General features: G+C 41.7%; 1 protein-coding gene across 1 annotated transcript in view; it reads left to right on the top strand.

Moving 5' to 3' along the window:
• Window positions 1-8,563: 8,563 nt before the first annotated feature.
• The window catches only part of cltca (clathrin, heavy chain a (Hc)), a 47,603-nt gene continuing 32,867 nt past the window's right edge, over window positions 8,564-23,299 (top strand). Inside the window, exon 1 of the mRNA XM_084074467.1 lies at window positions 8,564-8,839. Coding sequence (XP_083930593.1) covers window positions 8,798-8,839 — 42 coding nt within the window. The 5' untranslated portion in view covers window positions 8,564-8,797. The remainder of the gene's footprint in view (window positions 8,840-23,299) is intronic.

The following is a 23,299-nucleotide window of genomic DNA, read 5'->3' as shown; positions in this document are numbered from 1 at the left end:
TGAAGGGGAATAACACAAGGTAGCCAGGAAGGCACAAAAAAGTACAGTATGTAACGAAAACTGGGCGGGGCGGCAAGAGCAGCTTTCCATCAGCTGAAAAATGTCTGGGGATCGTCAGATCTGCCCATAAACACCAAGACCAGGATCTTTAATTCCATGGTGTAGCCTGTTCTACTGTATGGAGCAGAAACCTGGAGAACAACTGTTAACACCATGAAAAGAAACTGGGCATTCAACAACACCTGAATCCTCCGAATTCACTGGCCAAACACAATCAGTAACCTGGAACTGTGGCAGCGAACAAGACAACACCCTGCAGAGGATGAAATCCTCCAAAGACGCTAGGGATGGATCGGCCACACTCTTCGCAAGCCTGCATCTAATGTCACAAGATATGCCCTGTTCTGGAACCCACAAGGGAAAAGGAAGAGGGTCAGACCCAGAAACACCTGGCGGTGTGACCTGGATGCAGATGTGAAGAGATCTGGCCATACATGGGGACAGCTGGAGAAACTGACCCAGGACTGGGATGCCTGGAGAGCACTTGTTCGTGGCCTAAGCCCGAAGATGGGCTATAGACATACTGTAAGTAAAGTAAAGTAAGTAAGTATGTAAAGAAAAAATATGATTTGCTCAATTTAAGTGCCACAGTGAAACAGGATGGTAAGCGTGTCCAAGCATTGCCTCCTGGCCCCCAAATCTGAGAGGAAGAGAGCATACCTAAATGGGGTGATTCCCTTGGGAATAATAGCATCTGTCAGAAGGTTGAAGAGACAAATTCCACACTGTTGGGCTGGGGAGTATAGCAGCGCAGCTCTGTCAGAAGGCTTTGGAACATACAAAAGAAGTTGGGACATATATTAAATGTGCTGGAACTATGTGTGGTGTTCCTCACACTACCAGCCCTGAGGAACTGACATGATCTCATCCAGACCAGATCCAGGCAGTGTCTTTGGGTAACGCAGCAGCTCCTCTCGATCAAGCATTTCCCGACTTCCTGAGCCTCAGGGCTGTGCATCGTTTGGGCGTGCAGAACTGTGTGGAAGGGCTTCTCTCTCTCCAGAAATTGAGACTTCACGAGAGGTGGTAGACATGATTTGGGGCAGATATGACAAACCTCCCACAATCTGGGGACATTAAGAGTGCCAGCTGGGGGACAAGACAGCTAATCTACAGACTGTCTTGGCAAACGGAGATGTCTTGTCACCCCATACACAATGTTCATGTTTGCTTATTGTTGCCTCTGCTGGTCCGGGAGGGCAGGGGCAAAGAGTTAGGTTTTCGCCCCTGTCTGCCACTGTGATTGTTTCTGTGTCTGTGTTTGTCCGCAGCTAATCTCTAAAACTACAGCACAGATCAACATCATATTTCTTCTACAATCGGCAATTCCCAGATGGCCTCTCATACACTGAGTTGCCCGCACTGCCCAGGATCGAACCCAGAACAACATTTATTCAGGTAAGTTTGGAAACATTTTAATAACTTTGGACAAAATGTAAACAAACACAAATATTAATTAATTAATAGCATAAATAGGAAAATGATTTATTATAAAAGAATGTATATTTTGCTCCAAGAAAAATGGTCACTTAAAGCCTAATTTATACTCCGTAGTATGATTGTGTTGCTTGCCGACACTGTCATGGGATGGAGCATAAATTAAGCCTAACATTGTGGGAAAAGATCATGTGATTTCGGTATATCTTCTTTACAGTAAAAGGCTACTGCTGCAGACTCTTAACTGGCTTCCCAGAACAGTGATCTACAGACAATAGCGACTATAAGCATCTGTCTGGTTAGGTGGCTGTGAAGTGGCTGAATGGCAAGTGCTGGAATGGAGCTTTTCAAAGTATTACTTATTCCAGGCTGAATGATTAACAAGCTCCAGATTCTGTCACTCCACACCCAAATAACATCTGCAGCCTGATTCCTATTGGAACGTAACACAGACTATTACATTTTCGCACTTTCCACTTTATTGCCTGCACAGTTGTATCAGACCTGGGTCTTCACAAATATTTCTCCAACATTCACATCTCTGTGGCAGGCAACAAAGAATTCCAGATATATTGACAGGGTCACACAGTCAATTAGTAACTCCAACTGTATTGTCGTTCAAAGGTTAGGCTTTATGGGAATGAGAAAGAGAGCGAGAGGGAGAGAGAGAGAGAACGTTAGTTTTAAAATTTTGCCCAATGGCTAATATTAGTTCAAATGTATTGTATATTGCTGAGCTAGGATTAAATGATGATGATAGTTCCAAATCAATCTGGAATCCATGATTTGACTCTGGGTTAGGGTTATCCATTAATGTTAAAATGATAATAACAGATGTGGGACTAATATTCCCACATGACAGTCAAAGGCGCTCACTGAACCTGAACACCCAGAATGAGATGAGGATTAGATAAACTACACAAAGTATGTTAACACGGCCTCAGTTTACCTGACAGCGTTATTTATTTATATACCGTGCCAATTCTCTTTCAAGGGCAAGTGCTACGTCATGAAAACTAATAATGCATGATTTATTCAGGCTATAATAGATACAGAGAGGGGGGGCAGGCAAAGAGCCAATAGAGCTTCTATAGGACTTCTGAATCCCAGTTCCGGATACCAGTGCAAGACCCCCCTCCTTTTTATCACTGATGGGATCCTCTCAAGCACAGGCAGACACAGAGCTCCCATCTGTGCCTAAAGTCTTGCCAGCCAAGCGGAGAGTCCTAACAGTCACAATCTGTAGAGGAGACAGTTACCTTTTTGTAACCGTCATCTAATTTCAGAGCTATATACTGAGTATACACAGACTAAATTACACAGATTCTTATACTGATATGGATCTTACTTGATTCACCCTGGTGCCTAATATCTAGAAAATAGAGGAGACTTGGAGAGAGGCAATTGTAAATGATATGTGTAAAGGCTACAGACCCACCACCATGGAGCCTCAATCAGAGTCTGACTGTAAAGTCTATCCATGATGGTATCGCTTGTCAAAAATAACAGATTTGCAAGCTAACAATGCAACACAATGTGTTGTGAATTAGGTTTAAGCCTCTGACATCGTTGGAGAGTCTGAAGGCCACTGTTGAATGACACACTTGGTCTCCCTGTGAGGGTAACTGCATCCATGGCAACAGCAACTTGAATAGTCTATTCAGAGGAAAGCCTTGACTTTACACTTTCATCTAAAAGTATGGGTCAGGACCTAAAAGGAATCATTAGCTTTCGTTTGGTCAGTTACCACTTTACAGATAACAATAGGCCTATGTTTTCTTCAGAACAGCTCTCATACTGGCTGATATATATATCTTTTTTAAGTCACAGCCCAGGGTGAGATATTGATAAACCTGTGTGCTATTCATATTCCCTCCTGTTCTACTGTATCATCATAGCCGTAACTGTATATCTCCACCAGAACGGAATGGCAAGGGGCAGAGATAATGTTTTCGCCCCTGACTGCGTGTCTTTGTGTGACGGTGAGGAGTTAATTTCAGGCACAGCTGGACCAATGGCTTGAAACTTTGCAGCACACTCCCAGTAGGCCAAGGAAGAACCTCTACCACACATTCTTTTAATCAGCCTAATGGTGGCGCTATAACAGGCCGCTTCATGTTTTGGCCTATAACTCAGCCAACCAATTGCACAATTGGTTGGCTGGCCTCCTCTGGTGGAGCTGCCACTGGCTGGTCGCGTAAGCATTCGTCTATTGGTGCATGCCAATAAAAAAGGAAATGTGAGTACAGTACTTTGTCCTCCATTGATTTGAAATTTTGGATGTGCTACCTTTTTGGGATTTTGTTTATATGTATACTGGCTGGTTGGTGCTATTCATCTCCTCAGGTGGTGCCGGCTGGTTGGTGCGGGTAGAGTTGGTCTCGAACCGGTTGTAAAAGGCATTCAGCTTCTCTGCTCATCTGGTTTTCTCTCTTTTTACCTTGTACTCCTTCTCTTCCCTTCTGATGATTCTCTGGAGGGTTCTCTAAATTATATTTTGATTTATCAAGTAATTGAAGTAAATAATATTTCATCTTCAAAATATCCTTGTCTGAAAAATACATGCCATATGTGCAAGCAAAAGTGCTGCTCTGCTTTCATAATTTCCCAGTTTCTGTAGGGATTCTGAGAAATTGTACAAACAAATTAACAGAAACTTGAAAATATAAAAAATCACAGAAGGCACATGCTGGCTCAGCTCATTTATCTTCTTGAAGTTAGTATTAAATTGAGCAATAATGTTACATCCTGCCCTAACAGAAATTGAGCAAGAAAGAGGAAATGGTCAGTTGCACACACCACCCAGCAGAATAATCTATAAAGTGCACTCCTTTGAGCACAGATCTCCACCAGGCCAGGTTGTCTACCCATGGCTGATAGTTGTGGTCAGTCGTGGGGTGCAGCCGTCAGGACACGAGAAAGCTGCAGGGTTAGAATTAGAATCAGATTTTATTGTCATATCACAGGTTTAAAGATGTGAGTGACATTGTTTTTCGTGTGTGCTCCATCATTTTGTAGTTTTCGGTGAGAAGGGAGAGGATAAAGATAATAATACAAATAATAAAATAATAAAAATATACTGTATATACACACACATATACCGATAGCATACTGTATGTAGTGGCTGGCAGGGTGTACATGTTGTTTAGAACATTAGCATCAAGTGCAGTGTTCTTAAGGTGCAGTTCACTAGATCAGAGTGACAGGTATGGGAGGGACATAGGTCTCCTTTGGTACCCCCCAGAGCTTGGTGCCGTGGTCTGCAGCCCCTAAAGTCAGTGCGTTAAGCATGTCCTGTTTGTGCCTAATTTGGTGGGAAAGGTCACATTTCTGCAACAGTGGCATTTGTAGCATTTGTGGTGCCCCCTACGGGTGTAAGTGAAATCACTTTTGGCCCCCATGTTGTTTGTGGCCAAAATTTGGGGATGATTTGTGGTATTTTCTGCAAAACGGGCCACTCGCACAAACTTTGAAAGCCAATCATCGTCAATTGGAATGATTGATTGATTGATTGAATACTTTATTATCAGTTTGCAAAACAAAGCAAAGGAATTCAGTTCAATACAAGGTCTGCAAGCCTATGGCCTGTTTCCATTGGGGTACTTAGTACTCAATTCATCGAAACATTAATGGCAGACAAATAAACACTACTATGCAAAACATCATATAAACAGTTAGAAAACAAAAAAAAATATATGTAGTAAACAGTTCGAGGGGGGGGTCTAGGCTTTGACTTTTACAGGGGCAAGTTTCGAATTGCAGCCACCTGTAAACGCTCTTTTAGATTCGGTTTTGAAAGAGAGTAGGGATTTACACTCCTTTAGGACCCTACTTGGTAGGGCGTTCCACGTTTTTGTGGCATAGCAGGAGAGCAAATTTAACCACTTGTCCTTCAGCAAGACACTAGCTGCTCCAAATGAACAAGTTGGCTTGGTTTTCCTCTGCCATCGGGGTGTCAATGTGTGTGTGAATGGGCGAATGTAATGCACATTATAAAGGCGCTATATACTGTAAATGCACCCACACACACACACGCACGCACGCACGCACGCGCGCGCGCGCGCACGCACGCACGCACACACACACACACACACACACACACACACACACACACACTGACAGGGCGAAAACAAAATCCCCGCCACGCCGTTCTGGCCTGGCGGATAAAACAAAAAGCACATTTATAACAACAAACATTTCATTTACACGTAACAGCAGATTCTGAAGAAGGTCTTGGTTGAATAAAGCATACTGTGATGTTGTTATCACTAGGGGGGAATATATTTTTTTAGACCACACAACTTTGACAAAAGTGTTATATATAAATGTGCTAAAATATGAGGATCCCCTGCCCTGGCCTACCAAACATTCATTCTAGAATGGATGTTATACCAATCGACATATCCTATACGGTATACCAGAGTGCAATACTGTGCAGACGGTCAACTAATCAAAAACACCCTCTGACTCACTCAAAAGTGCTGTATGAGAAATGATTCAATCCTCACAAAATCTTTGCGTAAGCATATTTTCCTCTATTTCCTCAGAATAGTGCACACAAGCACGCACGCACGCGCGCATGCACACACACACACACACACACACACACACACACACACACACACACACACACACACACACACACACACACACACACACACACACACACACACACACACACACACACACACACTGCCCTGGGCCTTTCACATTAACAGGTGCACACAGAAAGCACTGATTTCATACATTCGCTGTATCACAGATCCACTTTGGAGGGAATTCTCACTTGTTTATACTTTTTTATCATCTTGGAACGTTCAGTTTCCCCCCACTGATACCATGCAGGATGTAATGTAATACTGTGCATATGCACGTAGCCACGGGAGCTTCCTAGTATAGTTTTTGTTATTTTCGTTTATTATGTGTACGGAACTGTCCTTGGTCAGTGCATTGATAACTTCACTTGATATTTCTAGCAATAGAAAGAGGACTGTGTAAGCCAGAGCTCTTCAACAGGGGGTCCAGGACCTCTAGGGGGTCCTCAGAGTTACTACAGGGGGGGTCCTCCAAATCTTTGTGTGATAGGATTCTGAGGGGAGTGAGGGGAACATTAGCCAAAAATAGCCGATCTATAAGCTAGATCTGCTATTTTTGGCACAGAGGTTTGATGTAGAGGGGGAAAAGATAACCAAGTTCAGAGCCAACGGTCAAGTTTAGTACTGAGGCTTTAAGTGGTAAATGACTGATAATTACACATTAACATGAATTAATAGAGAAGCTAATGTATAAAAAAAACAAAAACAAAACATGAATGTGTAAAACATTGATGATAATGCTGTAAAACAAGTCTATGAAGCTATCTATGAAAGTTTAATCTGCAACACAGTTTTATACAATATGTAGTGGGGGTCCCTGCTTCATCTTTCTCTCAGCTAAGGGCTCATTGGCCTGAATAACGTTGAAGACCCCTGGTGTAAGCAATAGCCAAGCACCAGGAGCAACAAAGAGATCATTTTACAGCTGTATAGCTGCATTTTTGTCAATGATGAAAAAGTAACAAATTCTTCCTGGTGCGGTGACTACTCTGATTGGCGGTGCGGAACAAGTGTACACGATGACGTAGGAACTGACGTTAATTCACAAAGACGAATGATGTGGCAAAAATCAAAGGGCGAATCGCAAAGAAATAGTGCCGATTTTGTATCCCCCCGACTTTATCGTTTTGAAATTTAAACTGTTCTGGCCTGAGAATGTGTGAGCGTATACAATAATAAATGTCTGACATGAGCTGGAAATCACAGACACAGAGAGAATTATCATTTAAAAACGTAAATTATTATTCATCCGCCTGAACCATCCATTTCCGGAGTATTTTCAGGGTAGAGTTAGAGTATATCCCATAGCCCGGAGAGACAGTTGGTTGGGCCGTGATTGGCTGCTTGTAAGGTCACTGATGTTTTTTTGTATAAATCGACACAAACTAATTGGAACTAATACTACATCTGACCAGTGGTGTAAAGTAAGTAAGAACATTTACTCAAGTACTGTACTTAAGTACAAGTTTGAGGTATTTTTACTTTACTGGAGTGTTTCCAATTTTCTGTACTTTTACTACTCCACTACATTTCAGAGGCAAATGTTATTACTCCACTACAAATATTTGAAAACTTTAGTTACTAGTTACTTTGTAGATTTAGATTATTATTACAAATCATACATGAACCACTTCAACCCTACAGCTATATACTTTTCGGCCATTTGAAAATAGCCGATCTACAAGCTCACAATGTGTCCCATGCAATGCGAAGCTTGTAGATCTGCTATTTCCAAATGTTTTTTATACATTTGAAAACCTTTGGCACTTTAAGTACATTTTGATACCAATACTTTTGTACTTTTACTCAAATACATTTTTAATTCCGGACTTTTACTTGTAACAGAATATGTCTACATAGTAGCTATTGATACTTTTATTTAAGTAAAAATATTTGAGTGCTTTTTCCAACACTGCATCTGACTCAGACTGAATGAGTTTACAGTCATAGATAATACAACCTAAACCTAGGCTTTAATATAACGGGTTAAATGTTGGCAATAATTGCTATTATTTCTCATGGAGAAAATGCTATTGCTATCTGCGCTCAGTATACTATACTGAGTATAGTAACAAGTTTATACTTTAAAAAAGGGGAATGCTGTATCTTCTAATGTATTTTTCAAAGTCATTCATATTATACATCACATTTTATAAGGAAAAGTACATAAATACATACAAGACAATACAATACAAAACTATATGCATAGGAATGTCATATTACAAGTAGCTAAATATTCAAGGCTTTAACATTTTTTATTGTTTTCATTGCTTCTTTTTTTTGTTGTTCAAGTAATGTTCCAAACTGTTATAATTGACTAATGTTTACTATGGCTGTCAACCGTCAGCGAACAGTCAACGGTTGCCTGACAACCAAAGGAGCCAATCACGGTGCAGGCATTTCCCCGGACTATGGGATGTAAAGGTGTACCTTCCTCCGCTCTGCTGTGAGCAGCCTACACCGCCATTGCAGGTCCAGGTCCAGGGAGTGAGTGTAGCGGCAGTCAGGGGAAGCGCGCAAGTAAACAGTTAAAAGAACGACCAAAAACCACCTTCATACTGACATTAATTTGTAAACAACACGCAGAAATCACCCGTTCGGACTTTAGACAAGCCGTTCCCTGGCTGTCCGGCTGGGATCCGAGAGAAGAGGCCGTAGTTTATTAGAAATAGCAGAAGGAATAGGAGGAAAGTAGAGGAACCGCCATGGCTCAGATCCTGCCTATCCGCTTTCAGGAGCACCTGCAGGTACGTCAATGAATGAATTGTTCAACTCCTCCACAGTGCGGGCCCCGTGTGTGTACGTCTAAATGATTTAACCCTAACTACAGCGTTCACAATTGACAAGTGACTTTTCTAATATGACGTGAAGCCAGTGCCAGTTAAGCTAAGTTGGCTACTACAAGCTAAGCTAAGTGGCTAGCCTGTATGTGGATGACGTTTATCTATCTTTCGTGGTGCTAACACGGCAGCTAGCCACCCTTGTCTTCTTCACAGGACCCCGGTACCAGTGTTCTGAGTGAACACAAACCACTTCAGTCATAACGTTGTGGTTAATGATGGCTAGTGTCTACTTTGACATTTGTATTGTACTGACATGACAACTTCTCAGTCAAAAGTCGTCTGTCACGACTACCAAAGGCAGGAGTTACAGACAGTAGACCAGAGAAGACCATCTTTATCTCTTAGCCAAGGGTGGGCAAAATGCCCACCCTTGGCTAAGATAAAGATGGTCTTCTCTGGTCTACTCTTAACTCTAACGAATAGGTTTAAATGATTCATTACTGTGACCCATTATGTGCGTGACACCGGAATGCCACTGGAAATATAAGGCTCAGTAACGTTTCCCTCGTTATATTCTGTGTGTGGAATGACATGGTGTATTTGCCATAGACAAATGTATATGCCTTGTTGCTTATCTATGTTTTAAGATAGTTAAACCTGTCACTATGCTTTCAATGCCACCACCAGCTGCCTGTCCATTAAGCTCAGGTGGCATGTTAACTTGAGAGCCAGCTGACTATCACAAGATAGATAACGTAGCCAAGGTTAGTGTAGGAAATGAGTGAAATCTCAGAGAGAAACGTTTTCAAGCTGGTGCACTGCTGGTCAGTCACTTGTCCAATATAGAAAGAAGGTCAAGGATGTTATATTAATCTAACAGTGCAGTTAGTACAGAATTTTTTGTCCAGATAAACGGTTATATCCTAGTGAAAGTAATCATTTTTGTTATTGATGGGCCCACCTTTATTGTAATTCCACTAAATTGGTCCTCTTAAGCAAGTGGAAAACATTGATGCCTCTCATGGCTCAATTCAGGACTGCTGGCTTGCAAGATCAGTGAGCTTATGAATAAATCATAGTGTGTTTGGTGCTTCAGTGGTGCCTCAAAATGAGACATGCGATCCGCCTACATCTTGGCTTCTAGAAAATCGTTTGTACAACTTGGTTTATTTGTTTTCAAAACATAATGAAGCATTTGTTTTTGTGAATAGCTTTGTCCTGATACAAAACTCTTTTCACTGGAAGCGGCCAGGGTTGTATTTCTGTAATTCACAGCACTGTCAGACTGACAGATTGGACCTAATATGAGACATCCTTGCCATGATCGATGTAGCTCTTTTGCTCTTCTTTTACCTAATTTCTGGAAGAAAATGTACGGTATGTATCCACTGGTCAGCACTGTGTGAGAGATAATAAGTTATATAGAAAAAAGCGCTTTGCATGTGTCAAACATGATGGAAGTGGGTCTTAGATATTGCCTGTGTTAGATGGGAACAGTGGTGATGACACAAATATAAACAAGATCTTTAGCTTTTCCCTGCCTATCTCTAGGCCCTACAGAGAGGCCTAGAGTCTAGGACATTATGATGCCTTCATTGTAGCACAGCTCTCCATATTACTACCTATAGGTTTTGGTTGACAGTGCTACGCAAGGGCCTTTTGTGTGGTACACAATGCAAGGATTATGGAGAGGTTTTTGATTCTTATGTCAAGCCACTCTAATTGCAAAAGGGGCAGTTCAGAGATGGAGCATGGTAGAAGTGGTCGAATGACTCTTCCCAGACACTGCAACACTTTATCTGCAGGCCAGGGAGAGGCTTGTTGTGCAACTGAGCCTTTACCTCCCTGTCATGCTCTGAGTGACATGCTATCGTGAGTAGTAGCTTTTGAACTGTAACTATAGTATTTCAGCACACACATTTAACAGGAATTCCGTTTTCGGTTGAGCCTGGTAGGTGGTGAATACTGATGACTGCTGGCTTTTTTCCCCCTGTGTATGCATTTTTTATAAAAGAGAGTCATAGCCTATATTGCATTTCATTTAGTTTGTTTACGCTAGTTCAGGGTCAACCCTGTGATATGAACTGCAAAACTGTGACTGAAGTCTGGATTTCCAGATTTGTGTCACTGCCTGACAAGTCACTGTCAATCTCTGTGCCTAATGAACAGCCATAGGCCCTTCAGCTACTATCATTAATGCATGACCTGTGTATGCTGTTCCAGGCATGTTTGACAGCATGCGGTCACTTGAGCAGCAGATCATACGTACAGAATATTGTCTTCACATTACCTTTCAAATGGTAGTTGTTTTTGAACAGGGCAACTGGAATTAAGCAAGGTGTTTGTGCAATGTAGGTAAGGTCACACATATTATATAGCGTTCTGTGGTGCATGTCAGTCAGCCTGTCGGGTTTATGTTCACTTATACAGTGGAGTTTGTCCATAAATTCCTGCTGGCAGTCAGGTGGTATAACATGCTGACATTACTCCTTACACTGGAGCACCCAGGCAACGGCAGCAGGAACAGAATACTCCCAGCCCATTGGTTACAGTGGGGTCACATGGCCCAAGTGAGTTCATCGTGATGTCAGCGCCTGGTATCAGCTGTGTGATGTCACTGTGCTCCAGTGAACTGATTCTGGGAGATTTCTTCCTGTCAGTTGTGGTGTTGCAGCACGCAAGATGAGCTAAAATTAAAAAAAAATAATTGTGACCTTTGTGACCTGCTCATGTTTCTGATGTGGAGCATCTGCTTGCTTGCTTTAGGACAAATGATATGCCCTGAATCAACCAAATGGCTCTCATCAACCTCAATACTATCGTTTGTTTGCTTCCTAGACATTACAGAGTAATACGCTTGGTCTTGTTTGTCTCCTATACATTCAAGCAGGTACAGGTCATTGCTTTACTACACGCAATCAGTGTAATAAACCCCCCCAATAACATTCAGGTATGGGATGGGACTTCTAAATGTTTAAATGTTAAGCATTAACAAAAGTGGTAAACCTTTACAATTAAAAAAAAAAGTTTTAAACAGAGAAAAAAGTTCATGTGATACTGTGGGTGTATGTACTGTAATCTTGCGATAGTTAATTACTCCACCCGACAGTGATGTTGAATGATGCTAGCAGTGGCTAACAACTAGCAAGCCACTGAAGCCAGATGGTAACAGGAAGTGTGGCCACTAAGGAAGAGTGGGCACCTCGATGTGAAATTGGCTATTTTGTCCACAATTTAAAAAAATATATATTGGGAAAATGGTAAGTAATGTAAAAGTATACATTTGCCAATTAAGGTCTAATATTTCTACAATTGCTCTAAACCCTGTATATCCAGTCATTTTGGACGTAAACAATAAGTTGAAAGTCTGATAATGATGTACCGTGCATGTTCACATGGTGTATAATTTACATTACTTTTTCTTTTTTTTTTACATTCTGGACAAAATAGCCAATTTTACATTGAGGTGCCCACTCTTCCTTAGTGCCCACTCTTCTTGTATCCAGCCAGACTACTTAGCACCATCAATACGGATGCAACAAAACTGTAGAGAAGTGTGACCAGGTTGATTGTCACAGATGTGCACACTGAACATTGCATGGATGGCCCGGACTATATGGCCACACTACACGGCCAGAACACTGGTACCGGCTAATGTATTGGACTTGTGACCTATGCAGTTTGCACTTGAGCTATTTTGCACTTTTAGGTAGTTTAGATCTTTTCTATAGATTGTTTATTTATTTAAGCAGCTTAGTTTTGAACACAGATCGCATTTGACAGTGAGTCTTAAGGTGGTACTCTTGAGACTGTAGCTGCTGTGTTGGTTTTTAGCGCATAATGAATTTCACGTGCCTTTTACTTGTAATTGGTATTGTTGACTATAAAGTTGAACCATAGACCTTGGAACCGTGCATTGTTTTTCATTTTTGTGGTCAAAGGTCAAGGTCAAGAAGGTAAAATTATTAACATTTAACATATCGTCTGAACAGTTCATTGTAGAAGGATGACTCAAGCACATATTTAGGACTCTGAGGGCATCTGGCAATGAACCACATGGCTCAACGATGCATACCTCTAGACTGCCTTTATTTCTTAAAAAAAAGAAAGCTAGTTAATGACTGAAATAGTGCAGCTTTCCGTACAGTTGGGCAAGCTAAGCACAGCTTTTCCCTAAAACGTATAATTGAACATTGTTTTCTGGATTTATTCCATTCATTCCCTTTTTTCAGGTAGTTGGCTTGCACTACACCTTGAAGCTCTCTCTCTGGCCTGTAACTGACCACTTTTCAGATCTCAATGAACTTTCTTGTTGACATTATACTTGAGTAACTGTTTTCTATTCTGGTTGTCCATCAAAACCAGTCCAGCATTAAAACAAGTCTCAATTGCTGTTCTCTCCCTACTCTCTCTCTCTGTGTGTGTGTGTGTGTGTGTGTGTGTGTGTGTGTGTGTGTGTGTGTGTGTGTGTGTGTGTGTGTGTGTGTGTGTGTGTGTGTGTGTGTGTGTGTGTGTGTGTGTGTGTGTGTGTGTGTGTGTGTGTGTGTGTGTGTGTGTGTGTGTGTGTGTGTGTGTGTGTGTGCGTGCGTGCGTGCGTGCGCGCGCACGCACGCACGCACCCGGTGCATTTGCATAGCTGGCATTTTTATATATCATCCATTTTTATGGCTATATATTGGGTTGCCTTTATGAACTTGCATCACATGCGATATATGAGAAAATAGGTTCTAATGTCTCATATGTTTTACAGAACCTACGCACAGTTCATATTCCATCTCACCTGCATAATTTACTATGATTTTTCCTGGGAGTTGGGTTCAAGTACGTAGAATATAATGGATGTTGCTTCTTGATCCTATTTATGGAGTGACGACATTGTCCCCATTCTTTGTTGACAAAGGCTTCCCTTGCAAATACTAGCTAGTAACAGAACAGGGTGTGCCATGTGTTTCCTTGCTTCTGACAAATATGTCCTATTTAAAGTCTTCAGGGGGAAAAAAACATCATAGCTTATTAAATTATAGGTAGTAGTGGATTTGATCAACAAGACACATTTGTTAACTTATTCTGTAATAAGATGATGAAACACTTTCCTTAAGCAGTTCTACGAATGAGAACGTTTTCTGTGGTCAATACAGTTCATAATTATGTTGAATAGCATGTTACCCCCCAAAATATCATTTATCCCTTCTGGCTCCCATGCTCCCTACCCAACGCACACCAAGCCAGATTTCTGTTGGGATATTCTCTAAAGAGATCTCTTTAGGACCCAAAGGAGTAGAGTAAATAATATTTTAGAGATTTACAAATAGGTTCAGAAGCAGATCGCAATTATCAAACAAAGATGAAAAATAATTATAATCAAACACATTAATACAATTGTAAACCCTCTGGCCACTGCCAGCATGTAAGTTAAAACGGTTGTGGTCTGTAGAAGTTACTTAGTACAGGCACTGCTAGCTTGCTAGCAAGATTAGCAAGTCACCTTGATGCCATTTGTGTACCCTTGTAAACATTTTGAAGGCTGTGTCATACCTCTAATCTAAGTATTGTGTGAAATGTGAATGCTGAGAGCATGTCAATCTTATTTATATGAATGAGAATCCTGAAAGTGTTAGTCTTGGAGATGACATAAAGTACTACTGGTGACAACAGGAGGCAGTGGACTTTATGCATATGATTTATTATCAGGCCGTTATATATTTTAACGCAAGCTCAGCAATATTGCTGTATGTATGGTCAATGGTCATGATATTGAATTATTATAAAATATTTTGTCAATGCCCAGGTATACTTTAGACTAGGTATACTTTAGACTAGATAGATTAGATGATGGACAGATACCAAGCTACTGTACAAGTGCTCTCATATACTCCTTCACTGCAATTTTAAGACTGGCCCCAATATATTTCAGAATTTTCATCTTTTGAGAGCATTTGTTTATATTCACACCATGTGACAAGGCAAGGTACGATTACTGGAATTACTATCATCCATGCCCCCCCCCCCCCCCCCCCCCCCGTTGACCTTGTTAAATGCTGCTAGAAACCTTGGAAAGGAGGTTTTATTGTGCTCATCTTAAATTGTTAGCACAGCGAGCGCACTTTGAACTCTCTTGTAACTGACCGGCTGATATCCCGTGACAGGTTGGTGAGGATATGGATGTGCTGAACACTTGGTATTCCCTGTCACTGTCCCACTGTACAATGAAGCATGCATTTGGGGGAAAGAAAAAGGAAACTACAGCTCCAAACACCTCAGCAGAATTGTGCAGAGTGGAGATGGATGGCATGCACACGATGCATGGTCCTTCCTTCTGTTCCTCCTCTCTTTCCCTTTTATCTAGAAGCCATGGCCAGCCCTCTTCCTCCTCACCCCTGGACTTGGTCACATGTCTCCCTCTGTGTCACATGGTACAGTACAGGGGAAGGCTGTGCATAGCAATGCCTGTTGTTTCAGCTCCTGTAGACAATGGACTCCTGGTTTCCTGTTGGAGTGCTGCACTCAAGCGCTGCAAGCCTCAGCACATTGCATAGCACATCCTTCCTTGCCCTTCCTTGAACTTTGCATGCATACTGACAGGACACACACACACAGGGCATGTTTCTGCTGAGCAAGGTGCTGTTTTCCATCGAAGGAAGAGTAAAACGGGTCAGATAAACAAATGGGGATCCCCTTGGGTTACAAAAAGCTGCTGTCCCATGTAGGGATGGCGGAATAACGGATTGTTTAGCCAACATCATTATACAGTTAATTAATGGTTAGTAACACTGAAAATGCATGACCCACATGCTGTAGCCAACCTGAAATAAAAGATTGATGTGTACACAGATTGCACATTGAAGTTTTTATTTGTTATTCTTTATTACAGGGGACAATTCTTGATGAATGTTTCGGGGCCAGTAATCTTAAAGTCACTGGCCTGCGGCATTAATCCCTCCTCCGGTCCCCGTTGTCGAAACGTTTGAATTTAAAATCGATTTTTCGTCCAGAAGCTTCAACTAACCTAAGATGGTGTGAGCTGGGGTTAGGTGAGTCCTGGGGTGGAGGTTTATTAGCAGTCTTTTCAGTTTGTTTTGAAAGGGTTGTTTTGTTTTTAATGACATGGGGGTGTTGGTGAACCATGAGTTGGAAGCACAGTCAAAATGACACTGGATGAGGGCTCCGGCTAGATTGTACTCCTGTTGATAAACGAGGAGCTCCTGCCCAAAAATCTTGTTCTTTGCTTGACTTTCATGATCACTTTTGATGCAACTTTTTCAGCGGAAGGTTTATCCAAAATACAACCCAATCATCTTTGCTTGTGATTGCATGAGTTCACGACTGACCGTAAGGCCCGGGGAGGACCTACTGAGGTTGTGATTGGACCCAAAAAGTATGGATTCTGTTTTTCTCAGGTGTAATGACAGTTAATCGGAAAGCCAAGTGCAGCTGTTGCTGAGCTCAGTGCTGTGGGCTTTTCCGACCTGCATTTTGTCCCTGTCCGAGACCAGGAGCTCTGAGTTTTCTTCAAACGGGAGCAAATTGCTGTTACATGCTGATTTCACATCGTTAACGTATCATATATTAATGTATATGTCTACCCTTGGACCTGGTCTGCTAGTTCACAGTCTGTTGAGAGGGAGAGGGGAGAATGCAATCAGAACGTAGCCAAATTTACACTCAACTATGTCATAGTTCCTCTTTCTGAATTCATTTTCCTAACATTAACTTTTTAAGAGCAGCTTGCACTCACTCTGGTCAGTGGTCAGTAGGCACCGTTTTTTTAAAACCTACCAAAATGCAAGGCCACCTTTGAGTCTGAAATTACTCTATTACGTTATTGCACTTCCCAAGTGTAAAATAATGACATCTCTCCTATTATTTCATCGAATAACATTTGGTTAACATCACTGCTTCCTTCTGTGAGAGCACAAACTCCTTCTGGGCTAGATTACTGTTTGCCAGCATGTTGGTGGGAAGAAAATTTAGTTTCTGCCCCAACATTCCCATTACCTGATAATTGCCAGGACTTGAGCTGTTCACTCTAGGGCTGTCACGATTACACATTTAAGTTGACGATTAATTGTCACTCAAATAATTGCGATTAACGGTTTAATTGTGTGTTTGGCGTTGAACACTGGAGCATATGAATAGGCTTCGTAATAAAAAATTGCACAGGGTAGATATGACGAATAACAAAAAAAATACAAATACATTATTGACATATTTAATAATTTTATACATGTAAAATAGCATTAATAGTTGATCTACAAGCTTACAACGCGTCACAAAGTGCAAAAATAATTGCCATTATCTCAATTAATTGCGATTAGACGATTATGTAATAATTGTGACAGGCCTAGTTCACTCTTGACCTTTTATCCAGGACAGGGTAGTAGAATTGAAATGATGGGAGAACACGTGATTTCTGTCTCAGGATCTAATAATGATGACTAGTATTCATCAAATGCAACCCTGGTATGGTATGATAATGAAACCTGAGCTAGCTATGAATGTTGTTGGAATGCCTAGGCTCAGTAGGCTGTTATGGTTTCCCAGGTTATATTGTCTGGCTTAATGGAAAAATACAGGTGAGCATCAATCTCTGTGTCTTTGTGCAGGATTAGCAATAATGATGTGCAGTATTATTTAGTAATAATGTAAACAACATTATTTCTCAATTTTTCTTTAGCTATCTGGTTAGCTGTAATACACGAGTAATACTGTCTGAATGTCTGTCTTCTCCTGTAGTCTCTCAGTAATTCAGCAGCTTGCCATCTAGTTTTCTAGAACGCTATCTAACTGCTTGGTCTGTTTAACGCAGCATACTTGATCCCTCAGTGATGTACATGATGGGTTCCCTCTGCCACTGCTACAGAAAATGCTTGCAGACTGCAGAGGCAGGTGTGACATTGTCTTGTTAAAAGTGCAATGTCACTGAATGGTTTTCCAAGAGGAATGAATAACAAAAACAAAACAAACAAAAAACTAGCTAAACATCGATATCTGCATCAGCTATCAGCCAAATTGTTTTATTAAATATTGGTTGCACCACGGTATCAGCCCTGAATCTCCCAATCGGTGCATCCCTACATTTCATAATATGTAACAGACAAGGGATTCGCATTTTGATTTTACACAATGCATCACTAATTTACTAAAATAGAATTTTCAGATCACAATGAATAATTGATTATTAAATTATTTCACCCCTAAATGACTTTTTTCCCCTTTCTGTTGCCCCTTCCTTGTCAGCTCTGTCTCATTTACTCTCTCACCTCATCTATTCCTTACCTTTTCCTTTCACATTATCTGCCCGTTTCCCTCACTCATCATCTCGTGTCCTCTCTGTAACTTTTTCTCACTTACTGTCGACACCGTTGCCATTGGAGAGTAAACTCACACAAGGACACGCTATTTGGCTGAATACATGCGCTACAGTAGCCGTATAATTACTCTTACTCTTTCCCTTGCACGTGTGTCACACGCTCTATCTTCTCTGGTGCTCTTCATCTGTGTTCCCTACAAACCGCCTTGGTTAACTTGTCGTATTTAATCGAGATAGTGTGATCAAAATAGGTATTCAGTCAGCAAGTGTCCATCAGGCTAAAAGCAATGTCAGTGAGCAGGCTACATGCTAAGTGAGTCACTTCTCCAGGTTTGTGTACTAGCGCTGCTGGTTTGACCTGCTTTTCCCTGAAATTCCTAGTCATTGAGGTCACGGCAGTGTTTGCCCACAGCCATGTTAGCATTACCACTGCAGACCAGTTTGATGGAGCGAACTGTGTTTCAACATCCAGCATCTGTTTTTTTCTTTTCTTTTCTCTTCACTGTGGGGGTGCCTGGGGTAACATATTCATGTGTAGAGGACAAGCTGCAAGCTAGCGGTTCTTTCCCATTTTATGAGCACTACCATTGTGAATGATCAGTTCTTCTGCTGGCCCTGAAGAATACATGGCAGATGGAGGAGTGCGCAATTGAGAGAAAGCATGTAAATCTTTCTAGAAGACTATATTGTGTGTGTGTGTGTGTGTCACAGCTGTGTTGTTTAATGGTACCGAGAGACCATTCGTAACACATTTATTTTAAAGACCGTTTTTGTATATCCCTTAAGAGGGCTCCCGATGTCTGTTAGGTTGAATAAATGCTAATGTGATTTTATGAATTTAAAAAAGAAAGATATTGACATCACAGTTTAAACTTCAAGTTCGTCCCTTAAAACTAAGTAGTAATGCTTATCCATGTTAGGTCATTTGTACTGCACTGTCATGAAAAGGAACTGAGTTACCCATAAGTGAAAGAATGTGGGTGGGGCTGGCTTGTGGAAGAGGGTGTGTCGATTCATTGATAAAAGGTACTCCTGTTTCGTTGGGCTCTTCCTGGAACCGTGTGTGTTTGCTGATTAGTAGTACGCCAAAGAGAATTGTAGATAGAGCGCCAGTGAAAGACGCCTTCTACTGTTGTCCTGCTGCTATCATTACAAGGGCTTGAAATGAACGCTAGCCTCAAGCAAAATGACGGCAAGTTCATCACAATTCCAATGTACCTCTTTGGCGAAAAGACACTTTGTCTTCACCAGGTCTGCGGTTTCCAAACATTAAGCAGTCATAGAAAACGGAGCATTACAAAATCTTTCATGTGTCTGTTTTGTTTCCAGTTAAATGGTCCTTCCTTACTGATGTTTTGTAAAGTCATTTGATCATGTTCAGTGATCCATAGCAGTGGTTCACAAAAGATACTCTGTACTGTAAACATTGCATAGGCTAATGGCCCGTTCTTCTCTTTTTTCATCTTGCTGTTGTCAGACTCTTCCTGGTACTGAAAATGTGTGCCTCTGCTTCCGTTAGTCCAGTCCTATGGGACATGAAAGTATTTCATTTTTGGCTACATGATAGTACAGAAGAGACAGATGTTCGCCTCACTCCCTAATGGTAATTCTAGAACAGTGGTTCTCAAACTGCTCAGGTCAACTCTATACATAATCCTTTCATCCACGGCACCCCTAAATTACATTCTTACTTTTCACTCTAGCACCATGGCATCTTTTACTACTTTTTAACATTACAGTATGATAATAACTGCCTGAAAAGGTTGAGAACCACTGCTCTAGAGAGCCAAAATGCTTGACACGCCACATGAGTTTGAAATCTGTTTTCTTTTTACACCCATGTTAAAAAACTTCAATTAAATATAGAATTGTTCGAATTGAAATCTTAAGATGCTCACTCCTGATAATTATCAGTCATTTACAAGTGCAGGGTTATATCTTACCATCAAACTACACATTCAGGGACAAGCCCCCTCCAATTTCTTTAGAATAACCCCTGGGTTTAGACAGTGTGGTGGGAAATCTCAGTGCCACTACATAGCTCTGCTGCTAGTGCTGTGTCAGGGGTTGTCTGAGGCCCACAGGATGCCCTGTGCCAGTCTTAGCACAGTAGGAGTAGTAAAGTAGGAGCAGAGCTGGTGTGATATGCTGTTAAAAAGCATTCCCACAGGCAGAGTAGAGCCAGCCCAGCTTGTCATGTTGTAACGTATAACATAAGAGTTAGGATGTTGGACCAGGTTTTACGTACTGGAGTTATTAACTACTGAAAACATTTTAACCCATTCAATCTGGGAACACATCTGTGTCATTTTAAGATTTCTTTCGCTATTCAAAAATAGCAGATATACAAGCTCATAGCGTGGCACCAAGTGCCGCGCTATGAGCTTTGCAGATCTTCTATTTTTTAATAACAATTGTGGAAAATGTGTGCCAATCTTTGAATATATATATATATTTTTTAAAGGGAACATTTGTAAAACATTTTGTTCCAGGGACCTCAAGAAACAAAGATTTGAGTTCAAAATGTTCGCTTTAAAAAATATAATACTCAAAGATCTGCACAAACTTTAAAGATTTTTCCAAAATAGCAGATCTACAAGCTAGTGCCGCGCTACGAGCTTGTAGATCTGCTATTTTTGAGTAGCCAAAAGTAAAAAATAATGGTCATAGCTTAAATCTAAAATGACACAGATGCGTTCCCGGATTGAATGGGTTAAGAGAGCTTTGCAGAAGAACCACACTGTTATTGGCAGTTGTAGTTTCTTCCTTTGGGCAGTGCTTTGAGAACTTGGCCTCGGATTAGCCCCTCCACCCATTCCCACTCCCTAATAACCAGCATGCAGAGTCCATAGCTCCATCTGGTCAGGAGGGGCTGCTGTTCTGTGTTCAGATTCGGTGACCTCACAGCTTTGGCTGTATCGGAGAGCAGTGGAGCTACTAGTCAAAGACACAACATAAGTGTTGTTGTTGTTCGCCGAGGATCAGCGGCACCAGTCAGCCCTGTGGGTGTTCAAAAAGACCATATTAGTGTTTTGCAGGTTAACGTGTAGTGTTGAACTCCAAACCTTGAGAATTAGAGCTTCAACCCCCTCCAAGTCTATTCCAGATGTCTGACAAGTATTTGTTGTGTGTAATTTTGTTTCCCACTTATGCCCCCGCCCCCCTTGCTTTAAGGCCTATTACGGCCTATTTCTTTTTAAAATCAAATCAGTGATGCTACTACAGCTGTGTTTCCAATTGAATACCTGTGCATTGCTGTGGGAAAGTTGATCCCACATGTCCGTCTTTATGGTTAAGTAGAATAAGTACCGTCATTTCACTATTACCGCCTTAGGTTAATATAACGGGTACAGTATTTCAGTTGTTCTCAAAGTGGGGTCCAGGGGTCCTTCAAGGGGTTTTAGGGGGTCCCCACCATAATGTGATAATATAGCACAAGTAAGACGCGCAAACGCTGGAAGCGAACGCAGCTTGACTGTAGCTGCTATATTTCAGCCACACTGTAGTAGTGCACTCTGGCGCACTCTGGCGGCTGCACACAGGTAGTGCAGCTGCTATATTTCAGCCACGGAGTTTCGAGTCACATGGGGGCGCGAGCCAATGAGAGTGTGAGTCACATGGGGGCGCGGCTGCACACATACTGCACACACACAGACAGAGCCACAAGCCCAGCCGAGTTTCATAGTAGGCTCCACTTGGGCGGAGGCGCGGCTTTGCCGCGCCTCCTTCCGCGTTCGCAATCAAAATCAGTTTAACCACTGATTTAACCTTATAGACTACATCGGCTATTTGAAAGTAACCAATCTACAAGCTCAGAATGCATCGCGATGTGGTGTGTTGTGAGCTTGTAGATCTTCTATTTCTTTTTTCTTTTTGTTTTTACAAACTTGAAATATTTTTGAAACATTTTAACAACACATATCTTGTATGGGGGTCCCTGGAACATACTGTACATTCAGATGGGGGTCCGCGGCCAAATACATGTTAATTTGGGGTCCTTGAAGTGAAAAGGTTTGAGAGCCATTGCAGTATTTAATCACACGAGAGGTATTCATGTGTAGTAGTGTGTAGTCTGGGAGTCTGGTCGTCGGAGCTTGGACAGCAGGGGCGCGGCCACTGCGTTGTGATTCAAATCAACAGCCAATGAAGAAAAGGGGGCGGGATCCACATGCAGTGGGTGTTGCATCTAAATAGAATCGACGGGAAGCAATTTCCTCTTGAGAAATTGCGCCCGCCATTGTTGTGTAATGCTGTTTGCCTCTCGTCGGACTTTTTAGACGAGTTGCACAGCCTCAGACCGGTAAGAGGCGTGTCCGCTCAGATTCTGAGCGTAAATTACATCCCGCCCACAAATACCAGGGCTCTGGCCCAGAAGTTCCTCGCCAGAGCTGGCGAAAACTTCTGGGAACTCAGATTAAGTAGTGTGTGTATGTGATTCTAGCATTTGGGACAGACAGAAACAATACATTTCCAACCAACCACATTTAATTAATGCACACAATCTAAAATTAACAAAGATAAAATAAATTGTAAGCCTCCATTTGACCCTTATCGAGTGCCAGAGGTTTTTTAAAACAGGCTACATCCAGTGCCAGCGTTTCTTACCGTTTACGCCGATCGTTTTAGAGCAGCAAAAGCCTCCACGAGGACCCGGATGTAAACAAAGGGTGTCTGGGCGATGGCCCAGGGTCCCGTCTAACGACTGGAACAATAATATTTAACGCGATCCACCATTGCAGAGTGAACGCCTGTGGAAAATGGCTCGTTTTCACCAATGTAAAAAAGTATGGAGATATGGACCTTTTTCTCCAAATCCTATCATTGGAGCGGACTGAAGTGTTTTTTGGGCTCATGTCACATCCGTCTATTCCATTTTACAGGGAAAATACGTAGATTCTCGTGTTTGGCACTCGACGGGTGTATTTGCAAACCGTGTTTGGCACTCAATATGTTAATAATAGGGGTGAATGCAGGGTTTCCTGCAGGAAAAACATAGCCTAGATGCTACTACGTGATTTCGTTTTATCGAACTTGGGAGAGCCTCAGCAGCTAAATGTATGTGATCATCTTAGGAGGAGGGGGTCATTTGCTGCGCTGAGGACATTAGCTTCAGT

The sequence above is a fragment of the Gymnoscopelus microlampas genome (assembly GCF_963454915.1).
Source record: "Gymnoscopelus microlampas genome assembly, chromosome: 12".
NCBI lineage: Eukaryota > Metazoa > Chordata > Actinopteri > Myctophiformes > Myctophidae > Gymnoscopelus > Gymnoscopelus microlampas.
Note: the sequence above shows the minus strand (reverse complement) of the source record. Positions and strands in the feature narration are given on the sequence as shown.